Source organism: Bufo bufo, chromosome 5 (assembly GCF_905171765.1).
Source record: "Bufo bufo chromosome 5, aBufBuf1.1, whole genome shotgun sequence".
Lineage (NCBI taxonomy): Eukaryota > Metazoa > Chordata > Amphibia > Anura > Bufonidae > Bufo > Bufo bufo.
The window spans coordinates 3,805,114-3,825,831 of record NC_053393.1 but is presented as its reverse complement, the minus strand read 5'-3'; the positions used below and the strand labels follow the sequence as shown (position 1 = coordinate 3,825,831).

Sequence of the window (20,718 nt, the reverse complement as noted above, 5' to 3'; positions counted from 1 at the left end):
TGCACACAGTTACGACTAAGAACGGTATAGTTTGGAAAGCGTCAATGTGCGGGGGGGGGGGGGGGGGGGGGGGGTGTCCACATGATGTCATTTGTTACCGAAAATAAAGACAAAGCAGCAGAAGCTTCAATAGAGCTGGAACTTTTATATGGTGAGAACGGAGGATAACGGACACGCGGCGAGCTGGACATTGTGTTTATTATCTGCTCACCCTTTCAGGCCCTATGTGTTTCCATCAGCATCATGGCATTTACTATTTAACCTCTTCCAAGCCACGGTCGTCCTGAGGATCGGCAATAAACGCCTGTAGCTGGGAAACATCCCTAGTCTAGATCAGTAGGATGGTGGCGGCCGCCAGTATAGCCTAACGGGATGGAGAAGGTAAGGCTACGTTCACACTCACGTTTGGTGCGGATCCGTCCTGAACACCATTGAAAGTCAATAGAGGACGGATCCGTTATCTATTGTGTCAGTGAAAACGGATCCGTCCCCATTGACTTACATTGTGTCAGGATGGACATTTGGCTCAGTTTTGTCAGGCGGACAGCAAAACGCTGCAGGCGGCCTCCAGAGCGGAACGGAGACGGAACGTAGCCAAACTGATGCATTCTGAGCGGATCCTTCTCATTCAGAATGCATTAGGGAAAAACGGATCCGTTTTGGACGCTTGTGAGAGCCCTGAACGGATCTCAGAAACGGAAACCAAAACACCAGTGTGAGAGTAGCCTAATATGTGGGTATTACATAGCAGCATTATGTACCTACTATGTGGCAGTATTATGTTGGTGTTATATGGCAGTATTATGTGAACACTGTATTGGGTTATATGCGGACATTGAGCAGCAGTGGTGTATGCTTGCTATTTGGCGGTATTATTTAGGGACGGTATGATGCACATGCTCTCAGGAGTCGGGATGTTTTTTATCTGTACAGTTTTTCATTCATCTTCTGGTCGTCTCCCACAGGTTTATCAGGAGAATGTCTTTGGTCCAGGAGTTGCTTTCCATTCTTTTAAGAAAGTTCTCTATCAAATGGGACCTCAGTATTCGGAGCGAGTGCAGCTGATATCAGTCTACTCCATGTCCAAGGGAATCGCCGGAGAGTGAGGAAGAAATGTTCTCTCTATCCGCTCTCTCCATCTCTCTATCCGCTCTCTCCCCTCTCTCTATCCGCTCTCTCCCCTCTCTATCTCTCCATCTCTCTATCCGCTCTCTCCATCTCTCTATCCGCTCTCTCTATCCGCTCTCTCCATCTCTCTATCCGCTCTCTCCATCTCTCTATCCGCTCTCTCCCCTCTCTCTATCCGCTCTCTCCCCTCTCTCTATCCGCTCTCTCCCCTCTCTCTATCCGCTCTCTCCCCTCTCTCTATCCGCTCTCTCCATCTCTCTATCCGCTCTCTCCCCTCTCTCTATCCGCTCTCTCCCCTCTCTCTATCCGCTCTCTCCCCTCTCTCTATCCGCTCTCTCCCCTCTCTCTATCCGCTCTCTCCCCTCTCTCTATCCGCTCTCTCCATCTCTCTATCCGCTCTCTCCATCTCTCTATCCGCTCTCTCCATCTCTCTATCCGCTCTCTCCCCTCTCTCTATCCGCTCTCTCCCCTCTCTCTATCCGCTCTCTCCCCTCTCTCTATCCGCTCTCTCCCCTCTCTCTATCCGCTCTCTCCATCTCTCTATCCACTCCCTATCCGCTCTCTCCATGTCACAGATGAGGTATAGGAGGAAACACCAAACTGACAACCAGGAGGGAAAGGGAAAGCCACTAGGCCTCAAAGCTAGGGAAAGGAAAAGGTCACCTCCTAGTAACCCTACTCCTGGCCCTGACTCCTAACCATATGGGCACCCCTTGAAGGTAGAAATGCCCATACCCTGGAACCTGGGACCCTGGAGACCCTAGAGTTTCCTAAGAATCCCTAAGAATATTGTCAGGGCTGAGGCAACCCGTTCCTTCCCCGAAGAAGGAACAGGCGTCTCCCTGAGGCCTAGTAACAACAAGCAAGGAAGAGAAAACAAAACACAAACAAATGTGACACATAACTTCTGTAGTGATGGACGAGCAGGAACACCAGAGACGACCTCACACCAGCTCTGCCAAATCCAAATGAAGCTATCTACCGCATAGTCAGAAGGATGGGGCAACACTAAATAGGGTAGAGTAATGAGTACTAAGCTACACCTGAAACAGGGGATGAGGTCACAAACACTGAATAAAGAGTAATCAAAGAGGCTGTTAGACCAGAATAGGGGCTGAAGCAAAACATTCCTTCACTGTAGAAAAGGCCTGTAATGCCGCATCAGACCAGACTGAGACATCGGCACCTTTCCTAGTCATGTCTGTTAAAGGTTTAACCACAGTCAAATAGTTAAACATAAATTTACGGTAGTAGTTGGTGAACACCATAAATCGCATAAGCACCTTCAGATTTTTGGGTCGATCCTAGTCCAACACGGCACAGACTTTCTCGGGATCCATACGAAAACCTGAGGGTGAGAGCAGGTAACCCAGAAATTGCACTTCCTGTACAGCAAATACACACTTTTCCATCTAAGCATACAACCTATTCTCCCTTAGGGTCTGTAACACATGTCTCACATGATCTTGATGAGTCTCCATGTCTGGAGAATAAATTAGTATGTCATCAAGGTATACAACAACGAACCTCCCCACCAGGTGATGAAAGATATCATTAACAAAATGTTGGAAAACTGCAGGAGCATTGGTTAACCCAAAGGGCATGACCAGGTTTTCAAAATGACCCTCAGGGGTCTTAAAAGCTGTCTTCCATTCGTCCCCCTTCTTGATCCTTACCAGATTATATGCCTCCCTCAGATCCAATTTAGAGAAGACCTTGGCATCGACAATCTGACTAAACAAATCCGGAATTAAAGGAAGGGGGTAAGGATCACGGATGGAAATACTGTTGAGCTCACGGAAGTCCAGACATGGCCTAAGGGTACCATCCTTTTTTAAAAAATTTTTATACAAAGAACAACCCAGCAGCCACTGGGGACTTGGATGGTCTGATATGACCCTTCGCCAAGCTCTCGGTGATATTCTCTCGCATAGCCTTTCTTTCAGGCTCCAAAAGATTATACAACCGATATTTGGGCAGTTTAGCTCTGGGAATAAGCTTGACGGGACAGTCATACTCCTGGTGCGGAGGCAACACCTGGTTACCACTCAGAAAATACATCAGAAAATTCAGAAATGAACAAGGGAAAAGTTTTAGTGGTGACCACAGAGAAAGACGTATTAAGACAGTTGTCCGTGCAAAAATCACTTGCCAGTCGATGGTAGGGTTATGTTTGCTTAACCATGGAAAGCCCAAAACCATTAGAGCAGGCAGGCCCTCCAACACAGAACAGGAGATAGATTCCTGGTGGAAATCACCCACTCTAAAATGGATGTCATTTACCACCTGCGACAAGCATTTTTGGGTAAGAGGCGCAGATTCAATTGCAAAGACAGAAATGCTTCTTTCGAATGCATTAGTAGTTGTCACGACCATGCTCATGGTCGTGACTCCTGGACCCGCATGCTGTTGCCGCGGTTTGGTCTTGTTATCAATCTCAGGTGAGGACTGAAGTATGTGGCCTCACGTGTGGTTGCCGCTGGCAACATGAGGTTATTTGCAGTATAGCGGCCTGAGCTGTTGCTAGGCAGCTTGCTGTTAAGGGCATGCGGTTGCACCTGGCAACCTGTCTTTGTAGGTGTGCCTTTTGTCTGTATGGTGTGCACTGTGACATTTTCCCTTCACTTGCGGTTGCTCGCGGTGACGTGTGGTGTTGTGTGCATGTGGTGGCAGTGTCTCGGCCTTTTGGCTGATTCCCAGGACATGGTTGTCACGCATGCCGTTGCCTGCGGTAACAGGTGGAGTGTGGGGTTTATGTGTGTATTTCCCTTTAAGTGGTTTCCGTTCTTTCCCTGGTGTAGGAAGGGTTAACTCCCTTCCTAGTGAGTGAACACTGGGTGTGTCTGTGTGGGTGTGTCTGTGTGGGTGTGTCTGTGTGTGGGTGTGTCTGTGTGTGGGTGTGTCTGTGTGTGGGTGTGTCTGTGTGTGGGTGTGTCTGTGGGGGTGCGGCTACTTGGGCTATTTAGCCTCTGCTGCATCCCTGTAGCGGAGGGGTACTTCAGCCATGGTGTATGCTGGAGTCATCCTCCTGGTATTATACCATCTGTCCAGTAAAGGGCCGCCCTTGTGGTCATAAGATATGTTTAGACATAGATGTTCTTATTATATGTCTAGTGGTGTCTCTATGTTTATTGCAGCTTATGGTTGTCTGGGTTCCTGTGTGCTTTGTGTGTGTGCTGTGTCCTTTTGTGTTTGGTGTGGACATTAGCACTTGTGCACGGGTTCCAGTCTCTGTTTCTGTGGCCGGTAGGTGTGGTACTAGTTTCGCTTACCTGCCATTGCCATATGCTGTATATGTTTCCCTTCTCCTTGCAGCTTGGCCAATGAGACTCCTGTTCGTCCATGTCTAGGAGGAACAGGTCGTCTTACCCTGCTCCTAGTCCAGGGATGTCCTCAGGGCTAGTAGGGACCCTAGGTTCCAGAGTATGAACCCTCCTACCATTAGGGTCGGTTCATACAGTTAGGAGTCAGGGTCAGAATTAGGGACGCGTTAGGAGGTGACCTGCTCCCTGATCCTGTCGTCCTGGCCTAGCAGCTACCCTTATCTATGACACCGCACGGCTGAGGGTTTCCCCCACTCTCAGCCGTGACAGTAGTGAACCCATGAATACGAACAAACTGTCCATCAATCAGATTAACCCCTGCCCCACTGTCAATAAGTACCTCAATTTCCACCGTTTTGGACTGTAGCGCCACCTCGGCAGACAGGAGAAATCGGGTACTACCAGTAAATGACAAAAGTAAGTTTTATTGCTCCCCACCCACACCACCAATAGTAATTTGGGGATTAAGCGTTTTTTTTCTTTTGTTTACATCTTGACGCTGAATGTACGGACAAATATTCACGAAACGTCCCTTTTTTCCACAACAAAAACAGACTCCTTTCATATGACCAGAGCTCTTACCAGCAGTACCAGGAGTAGGTCCCCCAACTGCATGGGCTCCTCACAAGGCGTAACCACATTTACCATAAGTGTCAAAGGAAGCAGCACCCTTATTGGACAGTACGTCCTCACGGTGAGGACCCCTAGATCTCCCCCTCAAGCGTCTATCAAGACGTACAGCAAGGGACATAACTGCTTCCAATGACTCAGGTTTTTCATGAAAGGCCAACGCGTCCTGCAGCCTCTCAGAGAGACCCTGACAGAACTGGCTACGGAGAGCAGGATCATTCCACTCCGTATCCGTAGACCATCTCCTAAATTCAGAGCAATAGGTCTCCGTGGAGCGTTCGCCCTGCCGTAAACCACGTAACTTGGTCTCAGCCTGAGAGATCTGATCCGGGTCATCATAGATAAGACCCAAGGCTCTAAAAAAATTCATCTACCGACCGGAGGGACGGTGATCTGGTTGGCAGAGAAAAAGCCCAAGACTGTGCATCATCTTTAAGCAAAGAAATGATCATACCCACACGTTGACCCTCATCCCCAGAAGAGGATGGACCCAGTACAATTTACATGATTCCCTGAACCGAATGAAATTGTCACTACACCCAGAAAATCTGTCCGGGAGGACAACCTTAGGTTCAGGGCATGCCTGGTACCAACCATCGGAACCAGCCGCCTGTGGTCGCTGAATCTGTAGACTGTCGCGCGGAGGTCCGCTACCTCCAAAGACAGTCCCTGCAGCTGTTCGACCAGTGCAGACATAGGATACATAGCTGCACTGACCTGAACGAAATGGCATTTTTTTAGGCGGTAGATAATCTCACGGATGAGGTATAGGAGGAAACACCATACTGACAACCAGGGGGAAAGGGAAAGCCATTAGGCCTCAAAACTAGGGACAGGAAAAGGTCACCTCCTAGTAACCCTACTCCTAACCGTATGGGCACCCCTTGAAGGTAGAAATGCCCATACCCTGGAGACCCTAGAGATCCCTAAGAATATTGTCAGGGCTGAGGCAACCCGTTCCTTCCCCGATGAAGGAACAGGCGTCTCCCTGAGGCCTAGTAACAACAAGCAAGGAAGAGAAAACAAAACACAAACAAATGTGACACATAACTTCTGTAGTGATGGACGAGCAGGAACACCAGAGACGACCTCACACCAGCTCTGCCAAACCCAAATGAAGCTATCTACCGCATAGTCAGAAGGATGGGGCAACACTAAATAGGGTAGAGTAATGAGTACTAAGCTACACCTGAAACAGGGGATGAGGTCACAAACACTGAATAAAGAGTAATCAAAGAGGCTGTTAGATTCCTCGACGCTCCGCCAGTCTCCTTGATCTCCTGACATCTGTCACAGAAGGGAACGTGACACTCCATCTCGCTATCTGCTCTCTCCCTTCATCTCTCTATTCCATCTCTCTCTGCCCTTTCCATCTCGCTATCTGCTCTCTTCATCTCTTTTCTCTCTCTCTCCATCCCCTCTCTCCCTCTCCATTTCTCTATCCCCTCTCTCTCCCTTCATCTCTCTATTCCCTCTCTCTATCCTCTCTCTCCCTTCATCTCTCTATTCCCTCTCTCTATCCTCTCTCTCCCTTCATCTCTCTATTCCCTCTCTCCCTTCATCTCTCTATCCCTTCTCTCTCTCTGTCCTCTCCATCTCTATCTCTGTACCCCCTCTCTCTATCCCCTCTCTCCATTCATCTCTCTATCCCTTCTCTCTCTCCGCCCTCTCCATTTCTCTGTACCCCCTCTCTCTATCCCCTTTCTCCATTCATCTCTCTATCCCTTCTCTCTCTCCATCTCTCTATCCCCTTTCCTCATTCATCTCTCTATCCCTTCTCTCTCTCCGCCCTCTCCATCTCTATCTCCTCTCCATTTCTCTATCCCCTCTCTCTATCTCCATCTCTGTACCCCCTCTCTCTATCCTTTCTCTCTCTCTGCCCTCTCCATCTCCATTTCTCTATGCCCTCTCTTTCCCTTCATCTCTCTATCCCCTATCTCTATCCCTTCTCTCTCTCCGCCCTCTCCATCTCTATCTCTGTACCCCCTCTCTCTATCCCTTCTCTCTCTCTGGCCTCTCCATCTCCATTTCTCTATCTCTCTGTCTCCATCTCTATCCCCCTCTCTCTATCCCCTTTCTCCATTCATCTCTCTATCCCTTCTCTCTCTCTCTCTGGCCTCTCCATCTCCATTTCTCTATCCCCTCTCTCTCTCCATCTCTATCCCCCCTCTCTCTATCCCCTTTCTCCATTCATCTCTCTATCCCTTCTCTCTCTCTCTGCCCTCTCCATCTCCATTTCTCTCTCTCTCTCCCTCCATCTCTCTATCCCCTCTCTCTATCTCCATCTCTCTATCCCCTCTCTCTATCCCTTCTCTCTCTCTGGCCTCTCCATCTCCATTTCTCTATCCCCTCTCTCTCTCCATCTCTGTACCCCCTCTCTCTATCCCTTCTCTCTCTCTCTGGCCTCTCCATCTCCATTTCTCTATCCCCTCTCTCTCTCCATCTCTGTACCCCCTCTCTCTATCCCTTCTCTCTCTCTCTGGCCTCTCCATCTCCATTTCTCTATCCCCTCTCTCTCTCCATCTCTATCCCCCCTCTCTCTATCCCCTTTCTCCATTCATCTCTCTATCCCTTCTCTCTCTCTCTGCCCTCTCCATCTCCATTTCTCTCTCTCTCTCCCTCCATCTCTCTATCCCCTCTCTCTATCTCCATCTCTCTATCCCCTCTCTCTATCCCTTCTCTCTCTCTGGCCTCTCCATCTCCATTTCTCTATCCCCTCTCTCTCTCCATCTCTGTACCCCCTCTGTCTATCCCCTTTCTCCATTCATCTCTCTATCCCTTCTCTCTCTGCCCTCTCCATCTCTCTCTCTCGCTCTCCATCTCCATTTCTCTATCCCCTCTCTCTCTCCCCATCACTGTACCCCCTCTCTCTATCCCTTCTCTATCTCTCTGCCCTCTCCATCTCTCTCTCTCTCTCCCCATCACTGTACCCCCTCTCTCTATCCCTTCTCTCTCTCTCTGCCCTCTCCATCTCTCTCTCTCGCTCGCTCTCCATCTCCATTTCTCTATCCCCTCTCTCTCTCCCCATCTCTGTACCCCCTCTCTCTATCCCTTCTCTCTCTCTCTGCCCTCTCCATCTCCATTTCTCTATCCCCTCTGTCTCTCTCTGCCCTCTCCATCTCTCTCTCTCTCCCCATCTCTGTACCCCCTCTCTCTCTCTCTGCCCTCTCCATCTCCATTTCTCTATCCCCTCTCTCTCTCTCTGCCCTCTCCATCTCTCTCTCTCCCCATCTCTGTACCCCCTCTCTCTATGCCTCCTTCATACAGATAATTCTATGGACTCATCCTTCTCTCCGTCTATAAGGTGCGGGCCACGGGCCGGATACATTGAGTTTGTGAACATTGATCCTGCAGTTTTTGAGGTTTTGTACATCCTGAAATCATTCAGTATCCCACCCATCATTGGGGCGCTGATGATGGAAGTGGTCCTAGATCCCCCACAACCCGGAGACCCCTCTTATCAGACCTTCATGAAGGTGAGAGTAGTAGTGGGCAAAGAGAGGGTATGACCCCAGGAAGAAGCCAATGTGATAGCTCCCTGTTGTAACACTATTGATCATCCCTTACTCCCATAGAACACAGTGACCCCCTCCCCCAGGACCCCCATAGACCAAAGTAACCCCCATCCACAGAACACCTATAGACCACAATAACCCCCTTACCTAGGATCTTTATAGACAATGACCCACTCCCCCCAGGACTCCAATAGACCATAATGACCCCTTACCAAGGATCTCCATAGACCACAGTGACCTCCTCCCCCAGGACCACCATGTTATCTGTGGCAGCCAATCAGAAACAGAACAGTCTGATTGGTTACGGGGGGCAGCGGTTTTGTGACACGTCGAGTGCTGATCATTTTGGGTGCAACATCTTTTTTCCAGGAGAAGCAGACGCTGCTCGATAATCTAGCAGAGAAAGCCAAGATCACAGAGGAAATCCTAAACCGGGCCCCTGGAATCCACTGCAATCCCATCCAAGGAGCCCTGTACGCTTTTGTCAAAGTTCAGATCCCAGACAGGGCTATCAGGCTGGCGCAGGTATCACCATGGTCATAGGGGGCAAATGGCCACAGGGAGCATAAACCTAAAATGTCCATCACAATTCTCTACTTCAAGGCTAGGGTTGCATCTGCAACTGTAGACACTGCATTACTAGTCACTATGATACAACATGGTGGACACACCATCCCTAGTCACTGATATCACACAAGATGGTGGACACTCCATCCCTAGTCACTGATGTCACACAAGGTGGTGGAAACTCTATCCCTCGTTACTATGAGACCACACAAGGTGGTGGACACTCCATGCCTAGTCACTATGATACCACACAAGAAGGTAGACACTCCATTCCTAGTCACTATTATACCACATAAGGTGGTGGACACTACATCCTTAGTCACTATAATACCACACAAGATGGTGAACACGCCATCCCTAGTCACAATGATACCACATAAGGTGGTGGATACTCCATCCCTAATCACCATGATACCACACAAGGTGGTTGACACTACATCCCTAGTCACTATGATACCACACAAGATGGTGGACACTGCATCCTTAGTCACAATCATACCACACAAGATGGTGGACACTCCATCCCTCGTTACTATTATACCATACAAGGTGGTGGACACTCCATCCTTAGTCACTATAACACCACACAAGATGGTGGACACTCCATCCCTAGTCACTATGATACCACACAAAATGGTGGACACTCCATCCCTAGTAACTATGATAATACACAAGGTGGTGGACACTCCATCCCTAGTCACTATTATACCATACAAGGTGGTGGACACTCCATCCCTCGTTACTATTATACCATACAAGGTGGTGGACACTCCATCCCTAGTCACTATACCAGACAAAATGGTGGACACTCCATCCCTAGTCACTGATATCACACAAGATTGTACTCCATCCCTAGTCACTGATATCACACAAGGTGGTGGACACTCCATCCCTAGTCACTATGATACCACATAAGGTGGTGGACACTTCATCCCTAGTCACTAGGATACCACATAAGGTGGTGGACACTTCATCCCTCGTTACTATTATACCATACAAGGTGGTGGACACTTCATCCCTAGTCACTATGATACCACATAAGGTGGTGGACACTCCATCCCTCGTTACTATTATACCATACAAGGTGGTGGACACTCCATCCCTAGTCACCATGATACTACACCAGATGGTGGACACTCCATCCCTAGTCACCATGATACTACACCAGATGGTGGACACTCCATCCCTAGTCACCATGATACTACACCAGATGGTGGACACTCCATCCCTAGTCGCCATGATACTACACCAGATGGTGGACACTCCATCCCTAGTCACTATGATACCACATAAGGTGGTGGACACTCCATTCCTAGCTAAGGTGACACTCCTTTTTCCATGCACATAGGACCGGAGTCAGGAACCTGATGACTTCTATTGCCATCTTTTACTGGAAGACACTGGCATTGTGCTGTGTGCTGGTAACAGCTTTGGACAGGCTGCAGGGACTTACCACTTCAGGTATGTCATCATCTTTCACACAGAGTTTGAATGAAGGAACCATAGAAACAGGTGGGCTGGAACTTGACAAAGTGAAGTAATGTGGGATATACAGAGTCTCACCATCAGTGGTAGAGTGCTCCCACAGATAGTAGTCCCCCAACTGCGCAGTGTGATGTCATCAATCTCTTTTTTGTCTCACAGGATCACTCTTATCCATCCCATCGATGAGCTGAAGTGCATTCTTCAGCAGATCATACAATTCCACACACGCTTTACAACAGAATATTCCTGACAGTCGGTGATCTGGGGGTCTCGCCCATCATCACCCCAGCCCCCCACTCTCAGGAGACACCAGAACTCGCCCAAATATTCTGCAGATGGGGAAATCCAGGACCGAGCTGCACTTTAATAAACAGAATTTATGTTGTAACGTTTCCTTGTCCATTATCTAAGACATCAAGACAATGATGTAATACATGGAGGCTGCAGGGGACTGATGATGTCACAACGAGTGAGACACCACACAAAATAATCCTGGGTGGACGAAGCATACCGTTATTTGGGAACTACCAAAGGACATCCATAGTCAGAGGGGATCCATAGCTAGAGAGACAGAAGCGATCTATAGGTGGTTGTGGCAGGTACTGTAACTATGGCACTGTTACCAGTCCCAAGTCCAGGACAGGTGCACGAAAGAGTAGACGACAGCCAGGAAACAGCGCAAAATGTGCGCTCTACAGCAGTGATGGCAAATGCATGATGGTTACCGCTTCTCTCAGGCAGAGGCACAATGGTTGGTACGTTACACTGAACCGGGTGGCTTTCTGGGGCCTGATGCATCCATGGGGCTCTACTGGGGCCCGCTACTTTCAGCTTCTAATGGGGCTCTAAACCTTCCACGCCACCAACCACTGGTGCACAATAATGGCTTCCCCCACTGAACTCGGAGGCAGCACTCCCTCTGGCCTCTGTCTCTCTGGACCGCTCTTCAGGGACTGTGGCTATCAGGAAATCCTTGAAAACAACCCTCTGGGTGGGAGGGATACCCCTTTTTAACAGGCCTTCAGCAGCTCCACCTAGTGACATCATCACCGGCAGTTTGTGACCACTTGAGTCTCCCCTCTCCTATATTACAGATTTCAACATGTGCCCTGTGAAGAGCTGCCATCTTGCTTTCCTCCTTCCAGACCTTCAGTAGTCAGATCTTCATGGAGAAAAACACACAAAAACTGATCATCAAAGCAAAACACATCAACTTTAAGATTGGTGCTGCCCCTTACACACTCCCTCGTCGTCATCAACTCTACTGGTACCCCTGGTTTCCCATGCGGTAAGACCTTTCTAGGACAAGATTGCCCCTGGGATTCACGATTAGTCTTTTGCCCATGCCCAACCTCCAGAGCCTTGCTCCCTCTTGTATTTTCCCACACACTTTCACCAGCTGGAACTCTCTTACGCACGGATGTCACGGATCTGGCACTTCTGGGAGTTGCTGGCACAGTAGGAACATCACTGAGGTAATCTTCAGTCGGTAGGAACCTGTCCACCAGGGTAACCAGCTAGTCAGCAGTCTTGGGATCTCCATGTCCAACTCAGCGTTGCAGCTCCGCAGGGAGGGCCCTGAAGTAATGGTCGACCACCAGCCTCTCCATGATCTCCACCGGTGTAGAGGTCTTTGGCTTCAGCCATTTGATCACCAAATGGACCAGATCAAACATCTGGGACTTGGTCGGCTTTTCCAGACTGTAGTTCCGGTCGTGGACCCTCCTGGCATGTACCGCTGGGGTTACTCCAAGGCGAGCAAGGATCTCCAACTTAAACTTGCTATATTCCTGGACATCCTGCTCCCTGAGGTCATAGTAGGCTTTTTGGGGTTCCCCTGTTAAAAATGGAGCAATCACCTCTGCCCACTCTGCAGCTGGGAGTCTCTCTCTTTCTGCCACTCTCTCAAACACGGTGAGGTAGGCCTCAATGTCATCATCAGGTGTCATCTTTTGCAAGGCCCGCTGCACAACCCTCCTCACATTATCAGTGACTGGGGGGATCACCTCCGCTCGTTGGGGTTGAGTCACAGCAGTCTAAGTGCAGCAATCTGCTCTATTAACATACGATTAGTTTCCTGCTGCTGTGCCATGGCCTATTGCTGCTGTGCCATGGCCTGTTGCTGCTGTGCCATGGCCTGTTGCTGCTGTGCCATGGCCTGTTGCTGCTGTGCCAGGGCCTGTTGCTGCTGTGCCAGGGCCTGTTGCTGCTGTGCCAGGGCCTGTTGCAGATTTTACCCAGGACATAAGATTAACAAACCAAAAGGGGGGGAAAAAATAGATCTCAATAGGTCAGTCTCTTTACTTGGGCTTCCGGCCCTTTAAATGACCAACTCAGTTTCATGCAAGATAGCAACAGTGTCTGGATTAGCAGCATTCAGCAGCACCCACCGTTGCCCATAGAAACAATCGTTGTGCCCTTTTTCCATGGACACCGCACGCATCCTCCACCAATTGTAAGGGATCGCTCTCTCACAGGGGGTCCCAATCACAGATTTCTCCTCTGACAACGGAGTTCAAGTCCAAATGGTGCTTTATTCTGGCACTTCAGCACCAGCACAAACAAACCAAAATAAACACCTGCCCGTCTGGGCTCTAGATAATACAGAGGTCTTCTCCCTGACTCACCTCAGTTTACACCCAGGGTCTCCGGCTCCAACCCTTTCTGTAGGGTCACTTCCCCTCCCACAGTCATACACAGAGGGTTGTCTAATCCCTCCTTGATTACAGTCCAGTTGACCTCACCTGTCATCTCCTCAGCTAAAGGGAATACCTGTAATGGACTAGGGGTGTGGACCGAGAGAATCCCACTACCAACCTGTCTCCCAGTCCAAAGAAATCCAGCCCATACAACTTTAAACAAAACAATCTCCAGCAAGCTATGTCTCGCTGAAGCAGCACCATTTCTGGATTTCAGTTATCCCGCCTAGCTAAACTGAACCACCTGGTGAAATACACCCCCCACCATACCTTTACTGTGCACTTTATCACAATACACAGATAGAAGCACAACGTAGGAGTGGTAACACCACTCTGGGGAGTTACATTCCCCCTTACTTAAAACCAAGCCGTCCTCGACTTGTGCTTAGGAGGTGCTCTAAGGGTACCCAAGGAAGGTTAGAGTGCTGCATGAGAATATAGACTATTACTGACTGATACAGCAATGGCTACCACTAGGTCTCTGCCCGTATGAGTAGGGTGTCCATTCACCATTTCTCGATATAAACCAGAGAACCAAAAGGTCCGGAAAAAAAACACTCATTCCCGGCTTTCTTTTGAATATACTGAGGTCTAGTACCAAAGAAAGCGCGGGGGTGACTTCACTCTGTAATCCCACCACTATGCAATGAAACGCCCGCAAACAGAAGGGTGGCTTCATCCTGTATTCCCTTCCAACAAGGTCTAATTATGCTTTACGCTTCGTCACCTTGATGACTGAACTGGTAGCGACACACTTAGGAACATGTCTTTTTAGCAGCTGGGTTACCCTTTAAAGATGTTAGAACTGCTTGTGACTTTACCACTTGGTCCTCCCTGTGTAGCAACAGCACATGATCCCAAAGACACAGGACATAGCGGCTCCTTCCCCTCCCAAGTCGGGTCTGTCTCTAGATTTGTCCAGGGAAAACTCCTCTTGGCTTCTGAGGCTCTAGGCTTTGGCCTCCATGTCCAGCTGAGCTTAGGGTGCTCTGGCTGGCTTGGACATGCCCCGAAGAGACATAGCCCTGCACACCTTCACCTAGCTTAGGGTAAGCTAGGACTGACCTCTAACTGGTCCCCACCCTTCCTGTAGGAGGTGGGACTCGCCCACTCCTCCACAGAGGGGGTTTGGAATGGAATGCTCCATTCTATGTGCCTGTAGCTCTGCCACCTGCTGGTGAACCAGGCACATTACACGTGAACATAAACAGTTGCATAGAAATAGATATGCACATTATACAGGACCTGGAAATAAATGCATGGATGACGTGATACTCGCATACACAGATAGAAGCAAGGCGTAGGAGTGGTAATGGCACTGAGGGCAGTGCTTGGATGTGGCCTGATGTCCCTCCCTCCATATAAGACACGGCTGGAATATATCCGGATTCAGGTCGATCTTCTGGTTCACACATGTAGTAAAGTCTACAGAGATGTCTGGAGAAATCATGAGGGTCCAGAGCTCTGAGAATCGGCTCCACACAGGGGGGTGGGGCAGTAAGCGAATAGACCCTTAAGAGAGCCCGGCATGTGATGGTGAGGAAGGGGGCACAGTGTCACCCACGTAAACCAGGGTGGGCGATCTGAGGGACGCAAGAGGCGCTGCACCAAGCACAGGACCAGCAGATCAGGAGATACTTCATTCTTCGGTTTTTAAGATCCCTGCTTGCTGTTACAATGCATCAGTGCAGACAATCCTCTGATCTAAGCAATAAGGCCTCTTTCACACGAGCGAGATTTCCACGCGGGTGCAATGCGGGAGGTGAACACATTGCACCCGCACTGAATCCGGACCCATTCATTTCTATGGGACTGTGCACATGAGCGGTGATTTTCACGCATCACTTGTGCGTTGCGTGAAAATCGCAGCAGGTTCTATATTCTGCGTTTATCACGCAACGCAGGCCCCATAGAAGTGAATGGGGCTGCGTGAAAATCGCAAGCAAGTGCGGATGCGGTGCGATTTTCATGCATGGTTGCTAGGTGACAGTCTATTCACTGTATTATTTTCCCTTATAACATGGTTACAAGGGAAAGTAATAGCATTCTGAATACAGAATGCTTAGTAGAAGGTCAATTGAGGGTTAAAAAAATAATAATTATTAACTCACCTCCTCCTCTTGATCGCGTAGTTGCCGATCTCTTCTTACTTCTTTAATCATGAGCTGCCGGCTAAAGGACCTGTGGTGATGTCACATCACATGGTCCATCACAATGGTGATGGACCATGTGATGAGCTCAGTGACCTTTGACAGGTCCTGAAGAAAGAACAGGAGACCGGCAACTACGCAATCAATTGGAGGAGGTGAGTTAATTTATTTATTTTTAACCCTCAATTGACCTTCTACTAAGCATTCTGTATTCAGAATACTATTACTTTCCCTTATAACCATGTTATATATAATTACATCTACACAACACTGAACCCAAACCTGTGAAGAAGTTCGGGTCTGGGTACCACATTCAGTTTTTTATCACGCGCGTGCAAAACGCATTGCACCCGCGCGATAAAAACGGAACGCAATCGCAGTCAAAACTGACTGCAATTGCATACCTACTCGCGCGCGTTTGCCGCAATGCACCCGGGACGCATCCGGAGCCAAAACGTGACGCCCGTATGAACCCAGCCTAATAGTTTGTTACAATGTGTCAGTGCAGGAAATGTATCCCTCTGAAATGCTGAGGATGTGGACTCCTAGCTGTATAGATGGTGACTGGAGGCGGTACTGCAGGGACTTGTAGTTCTACAGCAATAGGGGTGCAGAGGCAGCAGTTATACCTGATGCTTGGGAGGTGACATTACCCCCTGAAGCTCTCGGCATCAGCTCTTTTGGGTGAATTTTGGGGGTCTTGGAGCGGGGGGGGGAGTGGGCATCTCAGGGGGACATTAATGGGGCTGCACCCACCTCCGACCTGTCTCCTCCTCACCTGCACACTATGCAAGACCACGATAGTATGGCACCATATGGGTACGCCGTCGGTGTGGGGATCGGCAGCTATCTTGCAGCGCTAACCAAGAACATCCAGATTCTGTGCTGAGGGATGATGGGAGTGATACATTGTGAGACCGTGAGATTAGATTGTGAGCTCCTGGGGTCAGGGAGGATGGGAGCGATACATTGCGGAGTCTGTAGAAGGTGTTGTGGGCGGGGTTCTGGAGACGATGTTGTGGGGAGGGGCGGAGTCTGTAGAAGGTGTTGTGGGCGGGGTTCTGGAGACGTTGGGGGGAGGGGGCGGAGTCTGGAGACAAGTTGTTGGGGGGGGGGGGGGGTGATGCATAACTGAACAGTGAGGCTTCAGACATTCACAGTTTTCTCTTTATTGATCACAGTTCAGACTTCGCACATTATTAGCCCTTGTCAGCAGCAAACCACTGGCTGTGTTCATTGTATACAAACTGCCCGCCAGCAGGGGGCGATACTCAGCACATCTGGGTTTGGCGTTTAACCCACCACACCAGGAGGGACCCCTCTGTACATGGCGCCTCCACTGGCCGGGGGGAGGACAATCAGGTTCAGACATTTTGCATAGCAGCATCGTCAGGGGGGCTATTATCCAGTCAAGGCTCTGGGGTATGGCACTAGGCGGCAGATATTGGGGGGCACCCCCACACAGACCACCCCGACATCACACAGTCCATAGGCACCATGTGACTTAAGGCGAACAGCGAGACGTGGCCGTCTCACGCCTCCGATTATACCGTAAATCAGGGCATTACCTGCAGGATATTGTACGGTACAATCAGCGAGGCGTCCGCGACTACCAGAACATGCTCTAAAATGGCCTTAAATCCCAAAACATGCGGAAATTCTGGGGAGAACCGGGATCAGGTGGTGGGGAAGGTGCAGGCAGCCAGGCGCTCACAGGGACGGGGACAGAGGAATAAGGTGCAAGAATGGGAACTACCAAAAACTAAGACCCCCAACTACAGGCCCCCCACTGTCCACTCCAGCGGCTCCTGGGAGGAGGAGGAGGCCGGACCTCGCCTACGAGTATTCCTGCATGAACTTCTGGTGGAAATCCTTCAGCCGCTCCAGGAGGATCCTCAGCTTATCTTTCGGTGGGAGAATGGTCATCCTGAGGGAAGAAGGAATTCAGTCAAAGTGAAGATGGCGAGAGACCACCAGCCCACAAGACCAGCTCTGTGCCTACCTGAAGTGGTGGGTCCCCTCTCGTTGGCCAAACCCGCTTCCTGGTACAACACAAATTCCAGTCTCTTCCAGCAGCTTCATACAGAAGAACATGTCCGGGGCCTGACCTTCAGCCTGGGAGAAGGATGAGAAATGGACATGAGGACTGAACATCTGAAATCAGGAGGGAGAGGAGACGACTCCATGAAGCTAGGAAGGCCCAGGCCGCACGTTAGGCGGCCATACACCTGATGTACGGCTTACTCCAACTCCATGTGTCCTTGGAGGCATCTTGTAGAGCACTTGGATATACATTCTCCACCTTGTGATGGACCACATTATGGGGGCAGGTAAAGAGGAAATGATGAGACGTATGTTCTGTGCAGGACTCATGGCTGCGAACATTACCTGGGCCAGTTTGACCGCTCGCTCTGGGATCTCAATTCTTGGGAAGGAGTACATGGCTCCCTGGACAGGATTACACTGGATCCCAGGGGCTTGATTGAGGATCTCTTCCGTCAGCCGGGCCTTCTCTGCCAGATTACCAAGCACAGCTCGTTTCTCCTGGAAGTGAAGACGTATGGAGTGATCGCCCACATTCATGCCACCATCGCCCCATCATCCAGTAGCATTCCACATGCATGCTTCCTATGGTCTTACCGCCATATACTGCTTGTAGGACGGCTCTTCAGGTTGAGGGGGGTTCATAATCACATCTAGCACAGCCTGCCCAGGAACAGGGGGGCACAGGCGCACAGACACCAACTTCGTCAACTGCTCCTTCACTGCTGGGTCCATGTTGACCACTTCCATGTAGCCGCCCCTGAAACCACACCTGGGGGGAGACACAAGGTGTTCAGTGCACACAGAGGGGACTCCCCAGAGGATATTCATGGAGCCGTCAGTACTCACTCGCCCATGAACCCCTTGGAGGTGGAGTGAAAGGACGCCAGCTCCACCACATCAGAGAACTTGGGGCCCATCTCAAAGAGAACCTTCTTGAAGGAGTGGAAGGCGCAGCCCTGGGCATAAACATTGTCCTGATAGACCTATGGGAGAGAGACGTTAGTGGGACCCCTCATATGAGGCTGTGCCGCAGAACGGGGGTGGGGGGGACATGACTACTCACCTCATCAGCCATGAGAAAAAGGTTTTCTTCAGCAGCAAAGCGAATCACGTCCTCAATGCATTTCCTGCTCTGAACCTGACCTGAAGGAAGAAAACGGCAAAACTTAGAGCGGGGACCCCAGGCTGCCCCCCATGAGCAGGGGCTTCAGTCTGCCGGGTACATACCAGACAGCGGGGACCCCAGGCTGCCCCCCATCAGCAGGGGCTTCAGTCTGCCGGGTACATACCAGACAGCGGGGACCCTCGGCTGCCCCCCCATCAGCAGGGGCTTCAGTCTGCCGGGTATATACCAGACAGCGGGGACCCCTGGCTGCCCCCCCATCAGCAGGGGCTTCAGTCTGCCGGGTACATACCAGACAGCGGGGACCCCAGGCTGCCCCCCATCAGCAGGGGCTTCAGTCTGCCGGGTACATACCAGACAGCGGGGACCCCAGGCTGCCCCCCATCAGCAGGGGCTTCAGTCTGCCGGGTACATACCAGACAGCGGGGACCCCAGGCTGCCCCCCATCAGCAGGGGCTTCAGTATGCCGGGTATATACCAGACAGCGGGGACCCCAGGCTGCCCCCCATCAGCAGGGGCTTCAGTATGCCGGGTATATACCAGACAGCGGGGACCCCAGGCTGCCCCCCATCAGCAGGGGCTTCAGTCTGCCGGGTATATACCAGACAGCGGGGACCCCAGGCTGCCCCCCATCAGCAGGGGCTTCAGTCTGCCGGGTATATACCAGACAATGGGGACCCCAGGCTGCCCCCCATGAGCAGGGGCTTCAGTCTGCCGGGTATATACCAGACAGTGGGGACCCCAGGCTTTTCCCCATCAGCAGGGGCTTCAGTCTGCCGGGTACATACCAGACAGCGGGGACCCCAGGCTGCCCCCCATCAGCAGGGGCTTCAGTCTGCCGGGTATATACCAGACAGCGGGGACCCAGGCTGCCCCCCATCAGCAGGGGCTTCAGTCTGCCGGGTATATACCAGACAGCGGGGACCCCAGGCTGCCCCCCATCAGCAGGGGCTTCAGTCTGCCGGGTATATACCAGACAGCGGGGACCCCTGGCTGCCCCCCATCACAGGGGTCTCATCATGGTGGTACCTGTAGGGTTGCCCGGGTTGATTATGCACAGGACCTTGGGGTCACAGTGCCTCCTGGCCTCGTCCAGCGCTCTTCGCAGCTCCTTGATGTCCAGCGCCCAGCAGTTCTCCTCATCCAGGTAGTAGTTCACCTGCACAGCTTCCAGCTCTGCCAGTGCTGCGGAGTACAGGGGGTACTGGGGGATGGGGATGAGGACGCCGGTCCTAGAGTTGCCCTGACCCGACACCAGCAGCTTCAGCATCGTCTGTTGGAGAAGACACAGAGGTGAGGAACCATTAGACCGGCTCTCCCTCCAGACTACAGCACCACAAGGGTTAATCACCCCCCCGATCCTGTGGATGAGGAGATGAGGAGCAGCCCCTGACAACTCATCATTACACGCTCATATAGAAGGTGTCAGACCCTCCAGGGTGATGCACTTTCTTACACAGAATTACATTTGCTTTTGTTTGTTTTTTAGAAAATAAAAGAACAGAAAGAAAAAAAATCTGAAGCGAAACCAGAGGAGAAGCGAACAAAGAGGCTGCGAGGCCAAGGAATGCGGTGCCAGGACCTCAGAGGGCACTGCCAGGGACAGAACATCCCGAGGGAACATCCCCCAACACAGACGGTCTGCTGGAGATGAATGAGCCCATTCACATGCTGCACCATATCATCAGTACCACCTTCATCATCTCCATCCAGATCATCACCACTACCACCATCAGCATGCAGATCACCACCACCATACAAATCACCCCAACCATCATCACCCCCATACAAATCACCCCAACCATCACCACCATCATCACCCCTATACAGATCACCCCAACCATCACCACCATCATCACCCCTATACAGATCATCACCATACAAATCACCCCAACCATCACCACCACACAGATCACTAGCACCACCACACAGATCACCCCAACCATCATCACCCCTATACAGATCATCACCATATAAATCACCTCTAACATCACCACCATCATCACCGCTATACAGATCATCACCACCATCATCACCCCTATACAGATCATC

At 50.7% G+C, this 20,718-nt stretch overlaps 2 protein-coding genes across 6 annotated transcripts in view; one reads left to right on the top strand and one right to left on the bottom strand.

Moving 5' to 3' along the window:
- LOC121001937 (alanine aminotransferase 2-like) overlaps positions 1-11,030 on the top strand; it is a 100,325-nt gene extending 89,295 nt beyond the window's left edge. Inside the window, exons 8-12 of one of the 2 annotated variants that reach the window (XM_040433206.1) lie at positions 966-1,102; positions 8,386-8,557; positions 8,966-9,121; positions 10,512-10,624; positions 10,808-11,030. In XM_040433206.1, coding sequence (XP_040289140.1) covers positions 966-1,102; positions 8,386-8,557; positions 8,966-9,121; positions 10,512-10,624; positions 10,808-10,898 — 669 coding nt within the window. In that variant the 3' untranslated portion in view covers positions 10,899-11,030. The remainder of the gene's footprint in view (positions 1-965; positions 1,103-8,385; positions 8,558-8,965; positions 9,122-10,511; positions 10,625-10,807) is intronic. The other variant, XM_040433207.1, reaches the window with a different exon arrangement.
- A 5,616-nt stretch (positions 11,031-16,646) lies between these two features.
- Positions 16,647-20,718, bottom strand: part of GPT (glutamic--pyruvic transaminase) — a 62,187-nt gene continuing 58,115 nt past the window's right edge. For all 4 annotated transcript variants that reach the window (XM_040433204.1, XM_040433203.1, XM_040433202.1 and 1 more), the window contains 7 exons: positions 19,696-19,939; positions 18,607-18,686; positions 18,390-18,526; positions 18,138-18,312; positions 17,886-18,041; positions 17,500-17,612; positions 16,647-17,424 (listed from right to left, as the gene is read on the bottom strand). In XM_040433204.1, coding sequence (XP_040289138.1) covers positions 17,334-17,424; positions 17,500-17,612; positions 17,886-18,041; positions 18,138-18,312; positions 18,390-18,526; positions 18,607-18,686; positions 19,696-19,939 — 996 coding nt within the window. In that variant the 3' untranslated portion in view covers positions 16,647-17,333. The remainder of the gene's footprint in view (positions 17,425-17,499; positions 17,613-17,885; positions 18,042-18,137; positions 18,313-18,389; positions 18,527-18,606; positions 18,687-19,695; positions 19,940-20,718) is intronic.